Source organism: Cucurbita moschata, unplaced genomic scaffold (genome assembly GCF_002738365.1).
Source record: "Cucurbita moschata cultivar Rifu unplaced genomic scaffold, Cmos_1.0 Cmo_Scf00093, whole genome shotgun sequence".
Classification (NCBI taxonomy): Eukaryota; Viridiplantae; Streptophyta; class Magnoliopsida; order Cucurbitales; family Cucurbitaceae; genus Cucurbita; species Cucurbita moschata.
This window is the reverse complement of record NW_019268609.1, coordinates 512,856-529,512: the sequence shown is the minus strand read 5'-3', so window position 1 is coordinate 529,512 and position 16,657 is coordinate 512,856. Positions and strand designations below refer to the sequence as shown.

Here is a 16,657-nt window from a genome sequence, read left to right as displayed (position 1 = left end):
TACTCAAACTGAAAAGATGATCGAATTGAACGAAGGATCACAATGGAGAAGACAAACGGAGAAACTCAAATCGAACCAAAGAGCACAATAAAAAAGTCGAACAAATAAACTAGAACGAACGAGGAACGAGAGAATGGTAGAGAAGATAGGTAGGGACTAAACTTAAATATTATGAATTTAAAAACATGGCATTACATATTCAGCGTTAGCTATATTGAGATTGACTATTTTAATTCAGAAGAAACTGAAATATATAGAAAATAGAAAACCTTTAAATTTGATTCATAGTTATATAAACACCAAATTCAAATCTAGAACATCTCCAAATTCATTTTCTTCTTCGTTAATCATCTCTTTCGTTTCCTTTGATCTTCTGAAAGTCGTTGATTCATCGCATTTAATGGAGGCAAAGATTGGAAAAATGTTCGAGTCCGTTTCTTCGTTCTTCGGCGGTGGCGACCAAATCCCATGGTGCGATCGTGATGTTATCGTAGTGAGTTTTCTTCTATTCTCTTAAATTCTTGTTTTAAACATTACATTTTCTGTCCGATCTTCTATAATACGAAAGGAAAAACGGAGAAGAATGACTCCGATCGATGAATTTTGTCGTGCTTAGATATACGTTTTTCGAACATAGCGTTACTGATAAACTTTGTAGAAGAAGAAATTGGATTTTTTCCATACAAAATAGGTGTGAAATTGATCTAGGGTTTGTAGATTGAAACATAGTATTTATTTGATTTAAACTGCATATTGAATTTCAGGGGTGTGAAAGAGAAGTTGCAGAGGCCAGCGGAGGTACCTCAGAAGAACGCAAGAATGAAAGTATCATGAGGTTATCATGGGCGCTTGTTCACTCAAGGCAATCGGAGGACATTAATCGTGGCATAGCAATGCTTGAAGGTAAATCATGTTTGAACTTGAGGTCACAGCAAAGAAAATGCATCATGCCTGTGATGATATGTGAAATCTCACCTCGGTTGGAGAAGGGAACGAAAGATTTCTTATAAGGGTGTGAAATCTCTTCCTAGTGGACACGTTTGGGAAGCTTGAAATGGAAATCAAAGAGAACAATATCTCTTGGGCTCTTACAAATGGTATAAGAGCCAAACACCGGGCAGTATGCCAGCTACGATGCTGAGTCCCTAAGGGAGTGGATTGTGAGATCCCACATCGGTCGGAGAGGGGAACAAAACATTTCTTATTAGGGGTGTGAAAATCTCTCCATAGTGGACGCGTTTTAAAACCTTGAGGGGAAGCTTGAAAAGGTGCTAGCGGTAAGGTATAAACATTTTGGGCTCTTACATCATGATATTAGAAATATTCTTGAATTCCTATGAGTTTATTGAATTAGGAAGAAGGACAGTATTTCTCCACTATATGTTTTGATGTCAGCTTCTTGGTTAATAAGGTCACCGTCCTTTAATTAATGCTGTGCAACTTATAAGTAAAGTTTGTAGGGTATAAACATTCTAGGCGGCCGTTCAAAACTGGCAGCTCACAAAGGTCAATTTTCTTAGGCCATAATTGGATATGTTTTTGGTTGTTTGTTTAGTTGTTCTTCAAAGGATTTGTTCTCTTGTATTTTGTGGGACTCATTATGGCCCAGATGAAAAACGAGCAGTATTTCTATATGTGGTTATTAATCTGTGGACTCGGAAACGAGAACTCGAACTCAAACTTGAACACCATGAGCAGGATTTCTATATGGGTTATTAATTTGTGAACTTGGAAACAAGAACTCAAACTCGAATGTCACGAGCAGTATCTCTATATGTGGTTATTAATTTGTGAACTCGGAAACGAGAACTCAAACTCGAACTCGAATGCCATAATCATCTTGTCGTTAAATTTGATTATAAATTAGCTTAGACCTTAAATGGGAGAAGGTACTTTCCATTTGAAGCTACTTTCATCTTGTTTGCTCTGTTCTGAACATTCTCAAACATAGTTACGCAAGTTGAACCATTTTTCTCAAAGCTTATTTTTTGTATGGTTGAGTTTTTAAAGTTGGATTAGTATGTGATTTGCAGCTTCCTTAACCAATACTAGGACCCCTTTGCAACAGAGGGAGAAACTTTATTTGTTGGCTGTTGGATATTACAGAAATGCTGAATATGTAAGGAGTCGGCAGCTTTTAGAAAAATGTTTACAGGTTTGTTCCAGTACTTTACTTTTACAGCTTGTATAGAACAATGTTATGTTTCTAAACCTTGAGAGATGGTGGTATTCTGCTAGCTACAATGTTCATTGGTGGCATCACACATCATTGCACAAATGCTTCATCTTGTAATTTGGTTGGTTGAATGATGCATTTCCTTTCTGAACCTTACTTACAAGTGCAACCATGATCTGCATGACTCATAAAACTTTTTTCAAAGATTTTGATGAATGAAGGAGTGATCTTAGCCGTTGGTTGATCTTGAGGATTGTTGAGAGAGAGTCTCACATTGGCTAATTTAGTGGAAGATCATGGTATGAGTCCTAATTTAGTGGAAGATCATGGTATGAGTCCTTTTGAGGAAGCACAAAGTAAAGCCACGAGAGCTTATGTTCAAAGTGGACAATATCATACCATTGTGGAGTCGTGATTCCTAACATGGTATCAGAGCCATGCCCTTAATTTAGCCATGTCAATAGAATTCCCAGGTGTCGAACAAAGCAATTGCTAGCCTCGAAGATGTAGTCAAAAGTGATTCATGTGTCGAACAAAGGGTATACTTTGCTCGAGGGCTCCATAGAAAGGAGTCGAGGCTCGATTAAGGGGAGGCTGTTCGAGGGCTACATGGACCTCAGGGGAGGATGGTTGGGAGGGAGTCCCACATTGGCTAATTTAGGGAATGATCATGGGTTTATAAGCGAGGAATACATTTTCATTGGAATGAGGCCTTTTGGGGAAGCCCAAAGCAAAGCCATGAGAGCTTATGTTCAAAGTGGACAATATCATACCATTATGGAGAGTCGTGATTCCTAATTGTTGATCGTATATAATTAATGTCTTGGGTTTTTGTAGATTGCACCTGATTGGAGGCAGGCCTCAGCACTTAAAAAGACTGTAGAAGATCAAATTGCAAAAGGTACAATGAGATCCAGATTCTAGAACACCTTTTCTTTAACCTTTTTTATCGTGTTGAATCGTATCCTTAACGAATTCGGTTTGTGGTATGTCGATGTGCAGATGGAGTTATTGGTATTGGCATTGCAGCTACAGCAGTGGGGCTTATAGCTGCCGGGATCGCAGCAGCAGCGAGTCGACGATGATATATATATTGATTCACACCAGAATGTATGCACAATTCAAGCTCTCTTCTCAAGAATGGCTGTCTGATGTTTCCAGTTTGAGCATGAGAAGAATGTTCAACAAAACCAAGAAGTTGAAATCAAATACCTCGTATAGTTCTGCGTTATAAGCATTTCAAATTCTAATACTAGGAATCCTATATCTTCATATGTTTATTTTATTTTCTTTTGTATGAGAAATATATCTGTTTGTATACTTTATGTGACAGTCCACTTTCTCAAGAAGTATATACTTTCGACCCAAAGATTTGATGTTGGAATACTTTCATTCCATATTGAACTAATTGTCCATTTATCAAGCGTATGACATTAATTATTATTTTAAAACTTGATCGCTTGAGCCTGTTCATATAACTATTGACGAAACTATTTGATACTTCAACGAGAATACAATAGAGTTGGGCTACAAGGTGATCTATTTAAACCACGACAAGCTAATTGTTTCCCTTTATTTAGTTGGTGGGAAAAAAAAAAAAATACAAAAACTCGAGATCAAATAGTAATGATAGCAGCCTTTCCCACTAAAAATTTCAATTTTCATTCTCACTTTTTGAGAAATAGAATATGTTATGTTTACTTGTTCAATTATCGAGTACTATTCTAGAAGGGGTGGTGTGAGATTTCTCATCGGCTGAAGAGGAGAACGAAGCATTCCTCATATGAGTATGGAAACCTCTCCCTCAGACGCGTTCTAAAATCGTGAGGTTAGTGACAATACTTAATGGGCTAATAAAGTGCTTTTGTAATGGCCCAGATCCACCGCTAGCAGATATTGTCCTCTCTGGGCTTTCCCTTACGGACTTCCGACAATATTACTAGTGGTGAGTTTGGACTGTTACAAATAGAAGCGAACAATATGTGCTAATGGTGGGCTTGAGCTACTACAGGTAGAAAAGAAATTTTAACCTCGACAAGTTAGCTACCTAAGGGTAGATTGACCACCATGTTAGTGCGAGTAGCTAGGTAGATTGACCACCATGTTAGTGCGAGTAGCATATACATAGGTAAAGAAAGTTACCTAGCTTTATATTAAAGTGAGAGTTTAGTTAAATGTAGGAATTCAAAAGATTAACAAATATGGTTAAAACTTGCTTACAAAATATAGTGATGGGTGGAATCAAGGTCACATGCTCCATATTTTATTTGAATCTATAATAAATAATACATATAACTAGAGTCCCACAATTACATAATTACACGTGTCGTTTTTTCGAAATTTTCTCAAAATATAGAAACTAAAAAAAAAAAAAAAATTCTCAAGTGGAGAAAAGTTGACTAAGCTTTGTTGTTGCGTTCTTGTCTAGTCTATGTCTAATATTATAGGAGCGAGAGAGCGAGAGATTCAAACCTTTGATCTTTTGGTCAAAAATATAAATTTTATGTCAATTCAGTTATGTTTATGTTGTGGCTATTACCGATATCGTTTAAACTATGTAAAACGACACGATGTTTGCATAAGAGATCCGAACTTAAAGACCCAAAAGAATATGCAACGATGTATAATCTTTTGCTGTCTCCCTCTGTCCTTCCTCATCTCCCCAATCTAAAACAACCCAAACTTACTCTATATTCATCAAAACATCTCCTCTGATATCAGAACTCCCACCTGAAACAATACCCTCATTTTACCCCAAAACTTCACCATTAATCTCCTCATTTGGGTCTACATTTACACCCAAATTAGCTTCCTTTTGATTCACTGGATCCAAATTGAGTTGCCTTACAGAGATGAAGGGGGCTATAAGTTGAGGAATGCGTTCCGGATTCGTTGAGCATGATGTGAGGTGCATGAGAGCGCGGGAGTGGAGGAAGATCACGAATGTGAGGACACAATTACATTGGATTAGTCGAGCACGAGCACGAGCACGAGCACGAGGAAGTGAGCAAGGAAGAGCATGAGCATGAAGGCACTACTGTATTTTCATTGGATGCTAACACAAGCAAAAGGTTATACATCCATCTTATCAAAATTCTCTAGCTCAAATGCCATTTCAGCCGTGAATTCGAGTCATCTGCAAGAAACACTCAAAGCTTGAATGGAATTCATTAGTTATACAAGCGAGAAGCAATAGTGTCATGAGCAAATGAAAGAAATAAAACATTCCAGTTCAATTATGATTCAATCATAGAGGCGTGAGATCTCATCTCATATCGGTTGTGGAGGAGAACGAAACATCTTTTATAAGGGTGTGCAAACCTCTCCCTAGCAGACGTGTTTTAAAAACCTTGAAAGAAAGTCCGAAAGGGAAAGCCCAAAAGAACAATATCTGCTAGCGGTAGGCTTGAACCGTTACAAGAGTCATAGCAATCATAATTTTCTTTTAACACATCATTGTTAACCAAGTTCTTCAAATCTATGTACCATTCTAAAAAACAAAAGAAACTATATTCATAACAAGGAACTCAAGTTCCTAATGTCATAATGTTACAAAATATACTCAGTTGCCAGCATTCCAAACATGCATAATCCTCAATATTGACTATACACCTTACAAAATATACTCAGTTGCCAGCATTCCAAACATGCATAATCCTCAATATTGACTATACACCTTTCTTCACTATCATCTACTAAAATTAACGCACAAACAACACAACAATTTACCGACAAGCTTAAGGCTGTCCAAGCGAAGCTAGTGCGTCGTGGTGAGCGCGGAATGAAGCACATCTTCAAGATACTTTTCAGCTGCTGCATACTGTCTTTTCTTATCCTCAATTGCTAAAGCAGCCAAAGCTTTATCCTGTAATTAAGGCAAAGATGAGAAGTTTAATCCTTTTATTTTCTCTTTTGGTGAAGTTAAAGGTTAAAAACAATTGGCAGTGGAGAGAATTACAGGGGGCAGATCTTGGTAGCTCCTTAAAGTATCAAGGATGGGCTTAGTTTTCTTCTCCAACTCTTTCCTGTGCTCAGCCATTTCAACCAGTACCCCATGGCTAATATCTGGTGAGTAACCCACACGGTTAAGCATTGCCTGTCACATAAAATACTTCATCAAATCACATGTTCAAATCTCCATTTTGAATGAGATAAGCCTTTAGAATACGTCCTAAAGTATTGTGAACTTGCAGTTTTGAAGAAGAAACGTGATTTTTCGTATTTCGCCATGCCAATATAATTCATGAATGGAGTAGAGGTTCATCAACTTTACCATCAAATTAATAATATACCACATATCTATGCTCCAAAACATTTGTTTACCGACTTGGGCATCAAGGGCACTCCACTCCTTGCATGTATCATGTGCCCACAAATATGCAAGGAAGCTTTACCCACTTAAGGATGGAGCTCTAACAAGTCTATGTTTCGACGAACTTCGGCACAAATGTCAAAACAAACTCTAGAAAGGGTGAACTTTTGGTTTCAAAACACCCTGAAGACTTCCTAAAGACGATAGCCCTCTCAACCCACTCATAGGACTGGTTCACCACTTGAAGGTCCCAATTCACTCCTAACCTTCTGTAGAATTATTGATCGGCTTGACTATAGAACCCGGCCTCGGGTATTGGAGACCAGGCCCAGGTTTTGGCTTTCGCGAACTCTGAAGGCAGCGAACTTCGGGTCTCTAGCCCTCCAAAGCTCAGCCTTAGAAGACAAGGACGGTTTTAATTTAACAAGTTTTCTATTGAAGGGTTTCGACCCAAGACTTGGAAGATATCTCCAAACATCCCTATCACCAAGCCACCCATTGGATTCTATGCTAGGAAAAACTTATATCCAGATGCACAACAATCTTTAAACTTCATAAACCCCTTTATTCTAACAAGTAGCAAAACAAAAAGAACAAGTAGTACCTTGTAGTTTGCACATTGCTGCATGTACTGCCTCTCCTTGGCAGCCATTACAGCCAAATTTGTCTTCCAATTATCCATTTGAGATTCACATGGAGCTACATCATCTTCTAGCTGTGCTAGTGTTCTGCCGAGTTCATGTCAAAGTGATAAAAAATCCAACACTAAATTTTAAGCACTCTGAGAAAGAAATTTCACCAAAAAACTAACCTCTTCAAATATGTCAGTCTTGCAATTGCCTTTCGCGTATGATCAAGAAGAACTTTAGAATCCTTTTCCACCTTCGTCCTCTTCTCCTCAACACTAATTTTCCTCAAAGTGATATCACCCATTGCAACCAGAAAGCTACATTTAACATTCTCTCAATCAAACACTCCACAGACCACAACAAATACACCAAACGTAGAGAAAAATTAGGGGTTTCCTTACCTACTGAGCTCAGTATCCCTAATGTTCAATAAATTCGCCACATTCGCAAGAACCTGCGCCGATGAAACCACATTGGAGGGCAAATTCTCCTGCGCCATCCCCACGCTCTCTAAAATCTCCCTGATCCTCGCCGCTAAAGCTCCAAAAAAACAAATCAATCAAAAGAAACAAAACCCTTAAAGATTTCACCAAACGAAAGCTCAAAGATAAACCCTAACCTTGGGCGCGGTACTCGGCGGCCTTGAGGCGGAAGTCTTTGGCAAGAATCTCAGCAGCGCGCGTCTTGGCTTGCGAAAGCGTGCAGAGATTATGCAAATGAGAGACGCTTCGAGGCGTGTATTCAAAATCGGGAACTTCTTTACCAGCCCTCCCAAATTCGGATCCCAACCACTCCTTCACTTCGTTGATTCGACTGGTTGGATCTGATCCCAATTTCGAATCGGAATCCCCCGCCTGTGAAATCATATCGCTCATACTTGATCGAAAAATGGGATGATTTGTGATCCCTTTGTTGAGAGAAAATTAAAAAATGGGAGCCGGAGATTGCAGTGGAAGAGATCGGTGACGGCTTTCGAATATCCCGTTGGATCTGCAAGCGACGATTGCACTGAAAACAAGTTTCCCTCTAATTTTCGAAGGAAATTGATGAAACTAGCCTATAAAAAAAAAAAAAATATATATATATATATATATATATATATATATAAATTATAATAATAAAATCAAAATTGTTTTTTTAAAACTTTTTTTGATGGGTGAAATTACCTTTCTGCCCTTTTATTACAAAACATCTCTTATCTTTTTAAATTTCTTCTCCTCCCTCTCCTTTTTATTGACTTTTTTTTTTCTTTTCTTTCTACTTCGATTAACAAAACATATATATATATATATCTATATATATATATATATATATTTTATCTCGATCACCGAATAACCCATCTTAAACACAGTTGTCGTTGTTCAATACAATTCGATGTTAAAACATATTTAATTGGTATTTTTATGTTTTAATTTCTGAATATCAGATCACTGATATGATCTTATGTCAATATCACTCCATAATATATAGCCATTTTTCACCTAATAAATCACTGAAATTTTTTACTTCTCTAAACTTATCTTCATTAAATTTATCATAATTTTTTTTACTGAAAAGTCTAACCATTTAACTTTCAACACGTAGATCTTAAAAAGTGACATGAAAAAAAATCACCTTTGAACTTAAAATTAAGGCTTATCAAGGTTTACGCTTCGATTATCTCGTTTTTTGGCAACTTTAAAAGTACAAAAATGACTAAATGTTTAGATACAACAAACTTGTATCAAAGGAGATACGACCAAAATACGATCGTAGTGAACATTCAATTGCATACTACGATCCTGAGATCGTAAGAGATCAATTTGTACGATTACAAAGTTATACAATACAATTTTAAGATCTTCATATTGTACTGTCCTAGGATCGTAGTGTGCGAAGATTATATTTTGGTGTTAGCTTGCAAATGCACTAACTTGAGTTTCAGATGAAATGTAGAAATCTCCCGGTCTCTACACTAATTGTGAGATTTAAAACCAAGTTCAAGAACAACTACGAGTGTGAAACATACGCGGTGATTTGAAGGTGTCATAATAATGATCAAAGTTCCTCGGGCTCGTATGGAGGTGGATTGTGATACAAGATGTCCAAACTACGACTAAAGTTATGAAACAATGAATTGATATTGAGAAGAGTCGGAGATCCATGATGATGAAAGTATAGTAATTGTTTCCAAGCCAACTAGTTGTTGTACCTTTGATAATCTTCTCCATACCGCTATGTAAATATGTTTCAACAGAATAGTATAACAAATTTTGAACAAGTTGGTGAACGTCATGCCACCCTCCAAATGAATTGACCATAATATTTTGCTAATTTGACTATTTTTCATACCGAATCGATGATCAAAACGTCAATATGAACCCTTAGCTAAGTAAGATTTAAAGGATTATGGAAGAATTAAGACAAGAATGGAAAGTTAAGGACCTAAATCGGGTAATTTTCTCGAGATTAAAATGACTTTAAAATAGCCTACTAAATGGACTCCACTGCTCGTGAAACTTTAATAGAAGGCTTAATATAACAGGATAAGATTAAACATGATCAAAATGCCCCTATAGTTACACATTGTTTCTGACCCAAGTGACCTCTAAATGACATAAAGTTTATACGGAGACTTATTTCATGGTTTAAAGGAATTATGCAAAGTTTTAAGGCCAATGGAATATGTTAAGGACTCAAACAATCGGTAGCAAATGACCAAAATATCCCTATAAGAATTCTGAGATGTTTCAAGACCCTAAAGGACTCCAAATGTTACGAAAATTTATACGAGACTCATGTATCATCTTAAGGGTAACTATGTGAGATCTGACGAGGGATTAGGACATGTTTAGGGTATGAACCATGAGGAAAATGACAGAACTACCCTTAAAGGTCTTTTATAAGAGATCAAAGAGTTTATGAATACCGATTGACAAGATACTTATGAAAGATTTATGCACGTGAAGAAATGTTTATGGCTCATGGATACCAGTTAAGAATTTTGCCTTGGTTGTGCCTCAAGATTTAAGAAAGATCTCTTAGAGCTAGAACCAAAGATACCCTAAAAGACCTCCCAATGTTGTAATACAACATGATCCTATGACATTGACTATATCGTAGAGAACGCACCAAACCTTAGGTATAAGTTTTTAGATTGTATCACAGGGAATATAGTGCGTATTATACTGAGCCAACTTGATATTTCTATATAGTGCGTATTATACTGAGCTCTCAAACTATGAGTCGGTCTCGAGACAACCCCTCTATAGCCATACAGCTCTCGAGCACTCTTCCACTTAGACTAGTGTGTATATATACATATGTGTGTACGTATGATACAAACTTACACATTATATCATCAAGTAAAATTAAAACACCATTCCATTCCATATAACACCTTTCTTCAAACCAAAACTACAAAGATTTGGCACAAAATCAAAGCTCATAAACATGTACAACAAGAAGGGCACCTAATCAATCCATTTTCATTGCACTTAGGGCACCTCCTCAACCCTCCATCTTCCCCAAACAACTTCCTACTTCCATAACAATTCAGGCAAGGCACAAACCTAACATCCCCACACCTTCCACACACCGACCTCACCTCCGCCCCCGGGAACCCCTCCAGCATTCCCCCCAGCTCCCCGCTCTCGTTCATTTCTCGAATCTCCTCCGCCCCACCGACATGCTTCCCGCCGATGAAAACCTGCGGTAGTCTCGCCGGTGCCCTCCCTCCGAGCTTCGCCTGCAGCTCTTTTCTGAAGAACGAATCCATTGATATGTCCCTCTCGTCTACCAAAACTCTGTATCCCCTGAAGATTGTGCGAACCAACCGGCAATCTTCATAGGTTTTTCGGATTCCTCGAAGGCTTGTGAAGTAGATTACTATTCCTCTGTTTTGGGTGTTTGAGAAATTGGATGGCCAGTGAGTTGAAAACGATGAACTCCGGCGGGTGTTGGGCTGATCGGAGTTGTGCTGCCGTGAAGAGAGGGCTCTGGTGTATGTTGAAGCTACGTTTGGGTCCAATTTTGCCAGGAGGGATTCCTCTGAAATGTGCTTCCAGAGCGGTTTCTTCGGCAACCACCGCGGAACTGAGCTGATTTCTTCCTCCATTGCAGAATTGAACCCGTTTTCCGATGTGGGTTTCGCCGGAATAGAACTGGGTTTGGCCGGAATCAAACTGGAATTGATCGGATTGTGGCTGAAATCGACGTCGTCATCATCAAGGCCGTCCATGAGTTCCCAGGTGTTAATTACAGAGTCAGGGGAGAGAGAAATCTGGTCGGAGAATTGGACGGGCTTTAAAGCCTTAGCCGGTGGCCGGCCGGGGTTAGTCGGACGGTCGGAGCCATAGGTGGTGGAAGTGAGGAAAACAAGATGGTGGGTGTCGCCCTCCTTCACCGGCGGGTGGTGGACTAGCGGCGTCGGCAGCGAGAAAGCTCGCCCGACCGCCGGAGAAGAGCCTCCGGCGGACTGCAATGGAGAAGGAGAGTAGAAAGGTTCAGAATTCCGGGAGGAACGGGCGGCGGTGGCGGCGGCAGGCTTTGAAGCAGAGCAACCCATGAAAAAAACAGAGTTTGAGCTTCTCGCTCCACTTTAGAAAGGTTTATAGAGAGAGAAAGGAAACAGAGGTTTTGAGTTTCTGTATAACGAAGGAGGAAACAGAGGTAGAAAAGGAGAATTATTTATTATTATTATTATTTAATTTTGAGGATGTTTTATTTTTGTTTTATTACATTTAATGTTTTATCCTTTTCTAACGAAATGTCCTATTCATGTTTTTTTTAATGCATTTAATTAATTAAAGGGTTCTCTAAAAAAAAAAGGTTTTTCATAAATTAATTTTGTTAATATCAAAATTAATAAAAAAAAATATATTTTTTAAATTTTCAGAAAAATTAATAATTTCTTTTTAAAATTTTATAGGTAGTTTTATATAAAAATCGTTAATATTAAAAATTTTGAAAGAAATAATGACCATTTATGTGTTAACAATTTAATTTAAAATTTTCTTTTTAATCATTATTTTGTATATATTAATTTAAGAATTTTTTTTAAAGTATTTTTATAATAGTCGAGTACATGATAAATTAAGATAATATCTAAATGAGAGTAATATTAAGAAGATAGAATGCATTAAAGATATTTAGTACATAGTTTTTCATATATATCATATTTAATATTTTATTAAAGACAAATATCTGTCTTCTATTACATTTATTGTTATTTCTATTTATTACTCTTCCCATAGTAATTTATTTGATTATAAATACATGACTTTCAAAATAAATATAGACAAAATAAATAATTTGATCATGTTAGCACAAAAATGTCGAAGTTATAGACAAATAAAAACATAAAAATATTCGTATTATGAATTCATATTTTTCTAAAAAAGAAAAATAATAATTTAGGCAAAATAGTTTAATAAACTGTAATTCAGTATGCGAAACAAAAGAACTGCGGAGTTAATAAGAAAAACAAAAAGGAAGAAATGATTACATAATACAGAAACGAGGCAGAAATTCAAAATTTTGAAATTCTGAAATAAGTTAATGTCATTTGGCTTCAACCAATTTAATTTTTTTTTTAAATTATTTTAAAATTAAAAAACCCTTAAAAAAGTGTTTTTTTTTTAAATTTTATTTAGAATTAAAGTTAAATAATTAGAAGGAAATAAAAAGTTTGTCCCACCGTCCTACCCTTAGCTTAAAAAAGTGAAGAGTTGGACGGTAATATGAAAAGAGATTCCTTCCTTAGTTTACTAAGTCACAACAATTCCTTCGTATCATCTCATTTGGCGATTTGAAGCCAGTTAGAGAATTCATGTTCTTGTCTCTAACTCTAGCTTGGCTTCTCCATTGATTCGACTTTGGTATGATATATTCGAACTATTTCCTACCATTTTCGATTCTTTGGGAGCATGTCTTTGACACTCTACTATTATTTAATCAATTCAATAAGCTAATTTTGAATTATTTTTATATTTAGATTATTTTATGTAATATATATAAAGTTTGTCTTGAAAAATTAATAATAAACAATAAATTAAAAAAAAAAAAAAAGAAAGGAGGGGAAAAAGAAATTTAAAGTTGAGGGGTAAGATGGTAATTTTATATCTATGAATCGATGGAAAAGTCGAGAAAACCCCGATTTTGGACAACAGCTACTTGAAATTTTCACTAATTCCATGCGTTTTATGATAGTATTTTTAGGGTTTTTATTTTATGATGAGGGTTGGATCATTTTTTAACGTCTTTTATATCCTTAATTTCGACCGATTTTTGTTGATTAAGGAGGTGGTAAACGTGTAGAGAAGCAATTTTAGTGAAGAACGATCATAAAAAGGTTGTTGAAGTTTTGTTTGGAGGTTAGAAATTCTACAGTTGTGAGATCCCGAACGGGAATGAAACATTGCTTATAAGGATGTGAAAACCTCTCATTAATAGATGTATTTTAAAGTCGTGAGGTTAACGTCCATACCTAATGTACCAAAATGGACAATATCTTGAAGCAATAAAGGTGTTACCATTAATTTTATTATTTTATTTCTCTTATCCAAACAAAATAATATTTTTTATTTCATAAATTAGAAAGAAAAAAAAAAAATCAATTAAACACATTATTTATAATATGAATAAACTAATTGGCAATCATTATAAGTTTTATCTTAATTTTAAGAATTTGATGTAGGATAGGTTTAACGACCATGACTTAATGCATTCATTTGGGTCGTTATATTTTACTTATTTTTAAAGTAACAAATATTTTATAAAGTGTTAATATTTATTTGTCTTCACTTCTATATTAATGTTGGACTATGTTAAAATGTTATCTTTCTCGCTTTGTTAGGACTATATTATTGAAAATTTTGTTTATTTGAATAACTATAGATTATTTGCATTTCTCTGTGATCTACGATTATATTGAATAATTATGTATGCGGATAAATAAATATAGAACATTAAGTTGGGTTGAGTTATGAAACAATTTTGAATTGAGTTTGAGTTACTAATTTAATCTACCCGAACTTTTGGGTCGGTCCAAAAAATTTCCTTAACCCAACCCGACCCATATTCCTACTATCTCATAGTCTTTACTAGAAGCACCATCACCACCAAGAACACATGACCTTTACGTGAAGAATAAAAATTTTAAATTTTTTTGAGTATTTAAAATTTTTAGAGAGTGATTTCCCGAAATTACAACACATATGCAAATATAACTATGAGTACCATGACTGACCTAAAATTGATCGGTCTTGAGCTCTACTTCTTTTCGAAGTAAATATTGGACACAAAATTTAAAGAAAAAAAAAATATATATATAATTAAAAATTCAACGATTTATGAAATTTTTTTAAAAATTTAAAAGTCTATTTTTATTATAATTTAAAAAGTTTAAAAATGAATAAAATAATATAAAAAATTGGTGCCACTGAATCAGCGCAGCTGCAAGCTGACCTCTGAGCAGTATGATTGTTCTTTTGGCTTTATTTATATATTTTCGTTTAAATAATTTGTTATTTTACTTCCACGTCCTACTAAGAAATGTTGATGTTGGATCTCATAATCTACCCTTATTGGGGCCCAACTTCTGCGCTGACACAACGCCCGATGCATGACTCTTATGTCATTTGTAACAGCTCAAGTTCACTGCAAATAAATATTGTCCAATTTATCCCGTTATGCATTGTCGTCACCTTCATGATTTTAAAACGCGTCTGTTGGGTAGAGGATTCACACCCTTATAAAGAATGCTTCGTTTTATCTCCAACCGATGTGAGACTTCACATTAATCCAGTTCATCGTCTACCCAACAAATCATGATTTCAAAAGCTCCTTATGAGTTGGGCTTAAGCCTCTACACACGCTAGTGTACATGTATTTTGTTGAGTTGAATTAGAAAAATCTTTTAGACTAACCTAAAATTCCAGGTGATTGAGTTGGTGATCTGATCTGAGCAACTTTGCTCGAGTTTTTGGGGTTTTTTTGTTATTTAAAAAAAATCATATTTATCCAAAATACATTTTACGTTAATAACTAAAATTTCATAAACTTTAACATCAAACATTCAGTAGTCATTAACATCGGTTGTAAACATTAAATATTCTTAATTTTTATAATAATTTTAAAAGGTAGGGTACGGTTGAGTTGTGTTGTAACCATATTTTCGAGTTGGTCAAGATGACCCGATAAAAAAAACATGTCAACTCGCAAACAAACCCAAATCAGACACAAGCTCTTAAAGATTGATCAAAACATTAACACGTTCAGTTGAGTTATGTTCATGTTAAGAAATATCTCGTCAATATTAATTTTTATATTCACATGTAGCAAATAATCGGTCAAAACATTAACTTACGATAACGATATTTAAATTTTATATACCTTTCTAAACTTTTAACCCGTTAAGTCATAGCATTGAATTCCTAAACACTCTTGAATTTTCTGTTGAGCCTTCTCATCCTAACGAAAATAGAATATCCATTTATGGAGCAAACTGCAAGTATATTTGTTGTCCTATATCTTGGTCGATCACTGGCACTAATATTTACCATTATGTACGTATCGCCAAAGCACTTAGACAATTTTGTTTCCGGATAAGACAATGAACTTAGATTAGTTGAGTTATTCTAAATTCTTTTCGTCAACCTAACCACACGTGCACTTCATATATATCTAGAACCATTTCGATTCTGGTATTCTTTCAATTCTTCAAAAGTTCATTAAAAAAAAGAATCCACATTCTATGTCACAAACCCAATTTTTTAAAGGGTTTTTGGAGCACGAGCCGCCGCTAAAAAGCCTAAAAAGAAAAAATAAGGATGATAAACTATATGAGTTTGAATATATTGGGTCTAATAACAAAACAACTTAAAACAAATAAAATCAGTCGAAAATACGGTGTAGCTCTATGTGCCACTTACTCCAGATTCACTTCCATCCTCGACCAGCTCCTTGTCACTGAAAATATATGAGAGAAATGAAATGAGTGCAAGACTCAATAAGTAGTCTACTTTTAGGCTCCTAATCGTGTCCAAGTTGAATGCTAGGGTACCACACTCATTTCTTCACATGTTCTTGTTCTTCTTTTGAGAACCTAGGTTCTTAGGTTCTATTCTTGAGTTATGAATTTTTATCATGGTTTTGACCCAAGGACTTTGGTCTTGCATTCTAAGTTCTGAGTTCTTAGTTTTAATCATTTGGATCTTGATTCTCGCTCGGGTTTCTTGCCTTTGGTTTTTGGTTGGATCGTGGGAGGCCAAGTGCAAGACCACAATTAAAGTTGAGATACTTACTACTAGTAAGTTTAAGGTACCCAAGAAAGGATTAAGAAACACAAAGATGGTTCAAGGGGCCAAAGAAAAATATTTTCAATGTCTTAACAAGGTTTCGTAAGAAATTCAAAGGTTCGGAAAAAAAAAATGATAATAAGCATAAAAGGGCAAAAATGTCATTTTCCAATTTTAAAGAAATTTCATTGAATTTTAATTTTTTTTTTACTAAGAATAAATTTGAAGATACTAAAAAAAAAGTAAAAAAAAAAAAAAAAAA

The 16,657-nt window shown here is 35.5% G+C and overlaps 3 protein-coding genes across 4 annotated transcripts; 1 reads left to right on the top strand and 2 right to left on the bottom strand.

The window, feature by feature from the left end:
• The first annotated feature begins 250 nt into the window (after positions 1-250).
• Positions 251-3,560, top strand: LOC111439418 (mitochondrial fission 1 protein A-like). The gene is made up of 5 exons (XM_023077126.1): positions 251-493; positions 765-903; positions 2,034-2,155; positions 3,014-3,077; positions 3,179-3,560. Exons 1-5 carry the CDS (start codon positions 401-403, stop codon positions 3,259-3,261), a joined length of 501 nt encoding a protein of 166 aa, XP_022932894.1. The 5' UTR covers positions 251-400; the 3' UTR covers positions 3,262-3,560.
• Positions 3,561-5,644: 2,084 nt separating this feature from the next.
• LOC111439403 (AUGMIN subunit 1) lies at positions 5,645-8,157 on the bottom strand. 2 transcript variants are annotated; one of them, XR_002709795.1, is made up of 7 exons: positions 7,737-8,157; positions 7,519-7,651; positions 7,300-7,434; positions 7,093-7,216; positions 6,135-6,272; positions 5,853-6,041; positions 5,645-5,788 (listed from the first exon to the last, which is right to left on the bottom strand). XR_002709795.1 is itself a non-coding variant. In XM_023077107.1 (6 exons), exons 1-6 carry the CDS (start codon positions 7,990-7,992, stop codon positions 5,934-5,936), a joined length of 894 nt encoding a protein of 297 aa, XP_022932875.1. In that variant the 5' UTR covers positions 7,993-8,157; the 3' UTR covers positions 5,796-5,933. The 2 variants fall into 2 exon arrangements, 1 of the variants encoding a protein (XP_022932875.1); XM_023077107.1 differs by lacking the exon at positions 5,645-5,788 and having other exon boundaries at positions 5,796-6,041.
• A 2,192-nt stretch (positions 8,158-10,349) lies between these two features.
• On the bottom strand, positions 10,350-11,725 carry LOC111439399 (uncharacterized protein At3g28850-like). Its single transcript, XM_023077092.1, has 2 exons — positions 10,475-11,725; positions 10,350-10,362 (listed from the first exon to the last, which is right to left on the bottom strand). The coding sequence occupies exon 1, from the start codon at positions 11,661-11,663 to the stop codon at positions 10,542-10,544; it is 1,122 nt and encodes a 373-aa protein (XP_022932860.1). The 5' UTR covers positions 11,664-11,725; the 3' UTR covers positions 10,350-10,362; positions 10,475-10,541.
• Between the last annotated feature and the right edge of the window lie 4,932 nt (positions 11,726-16,657).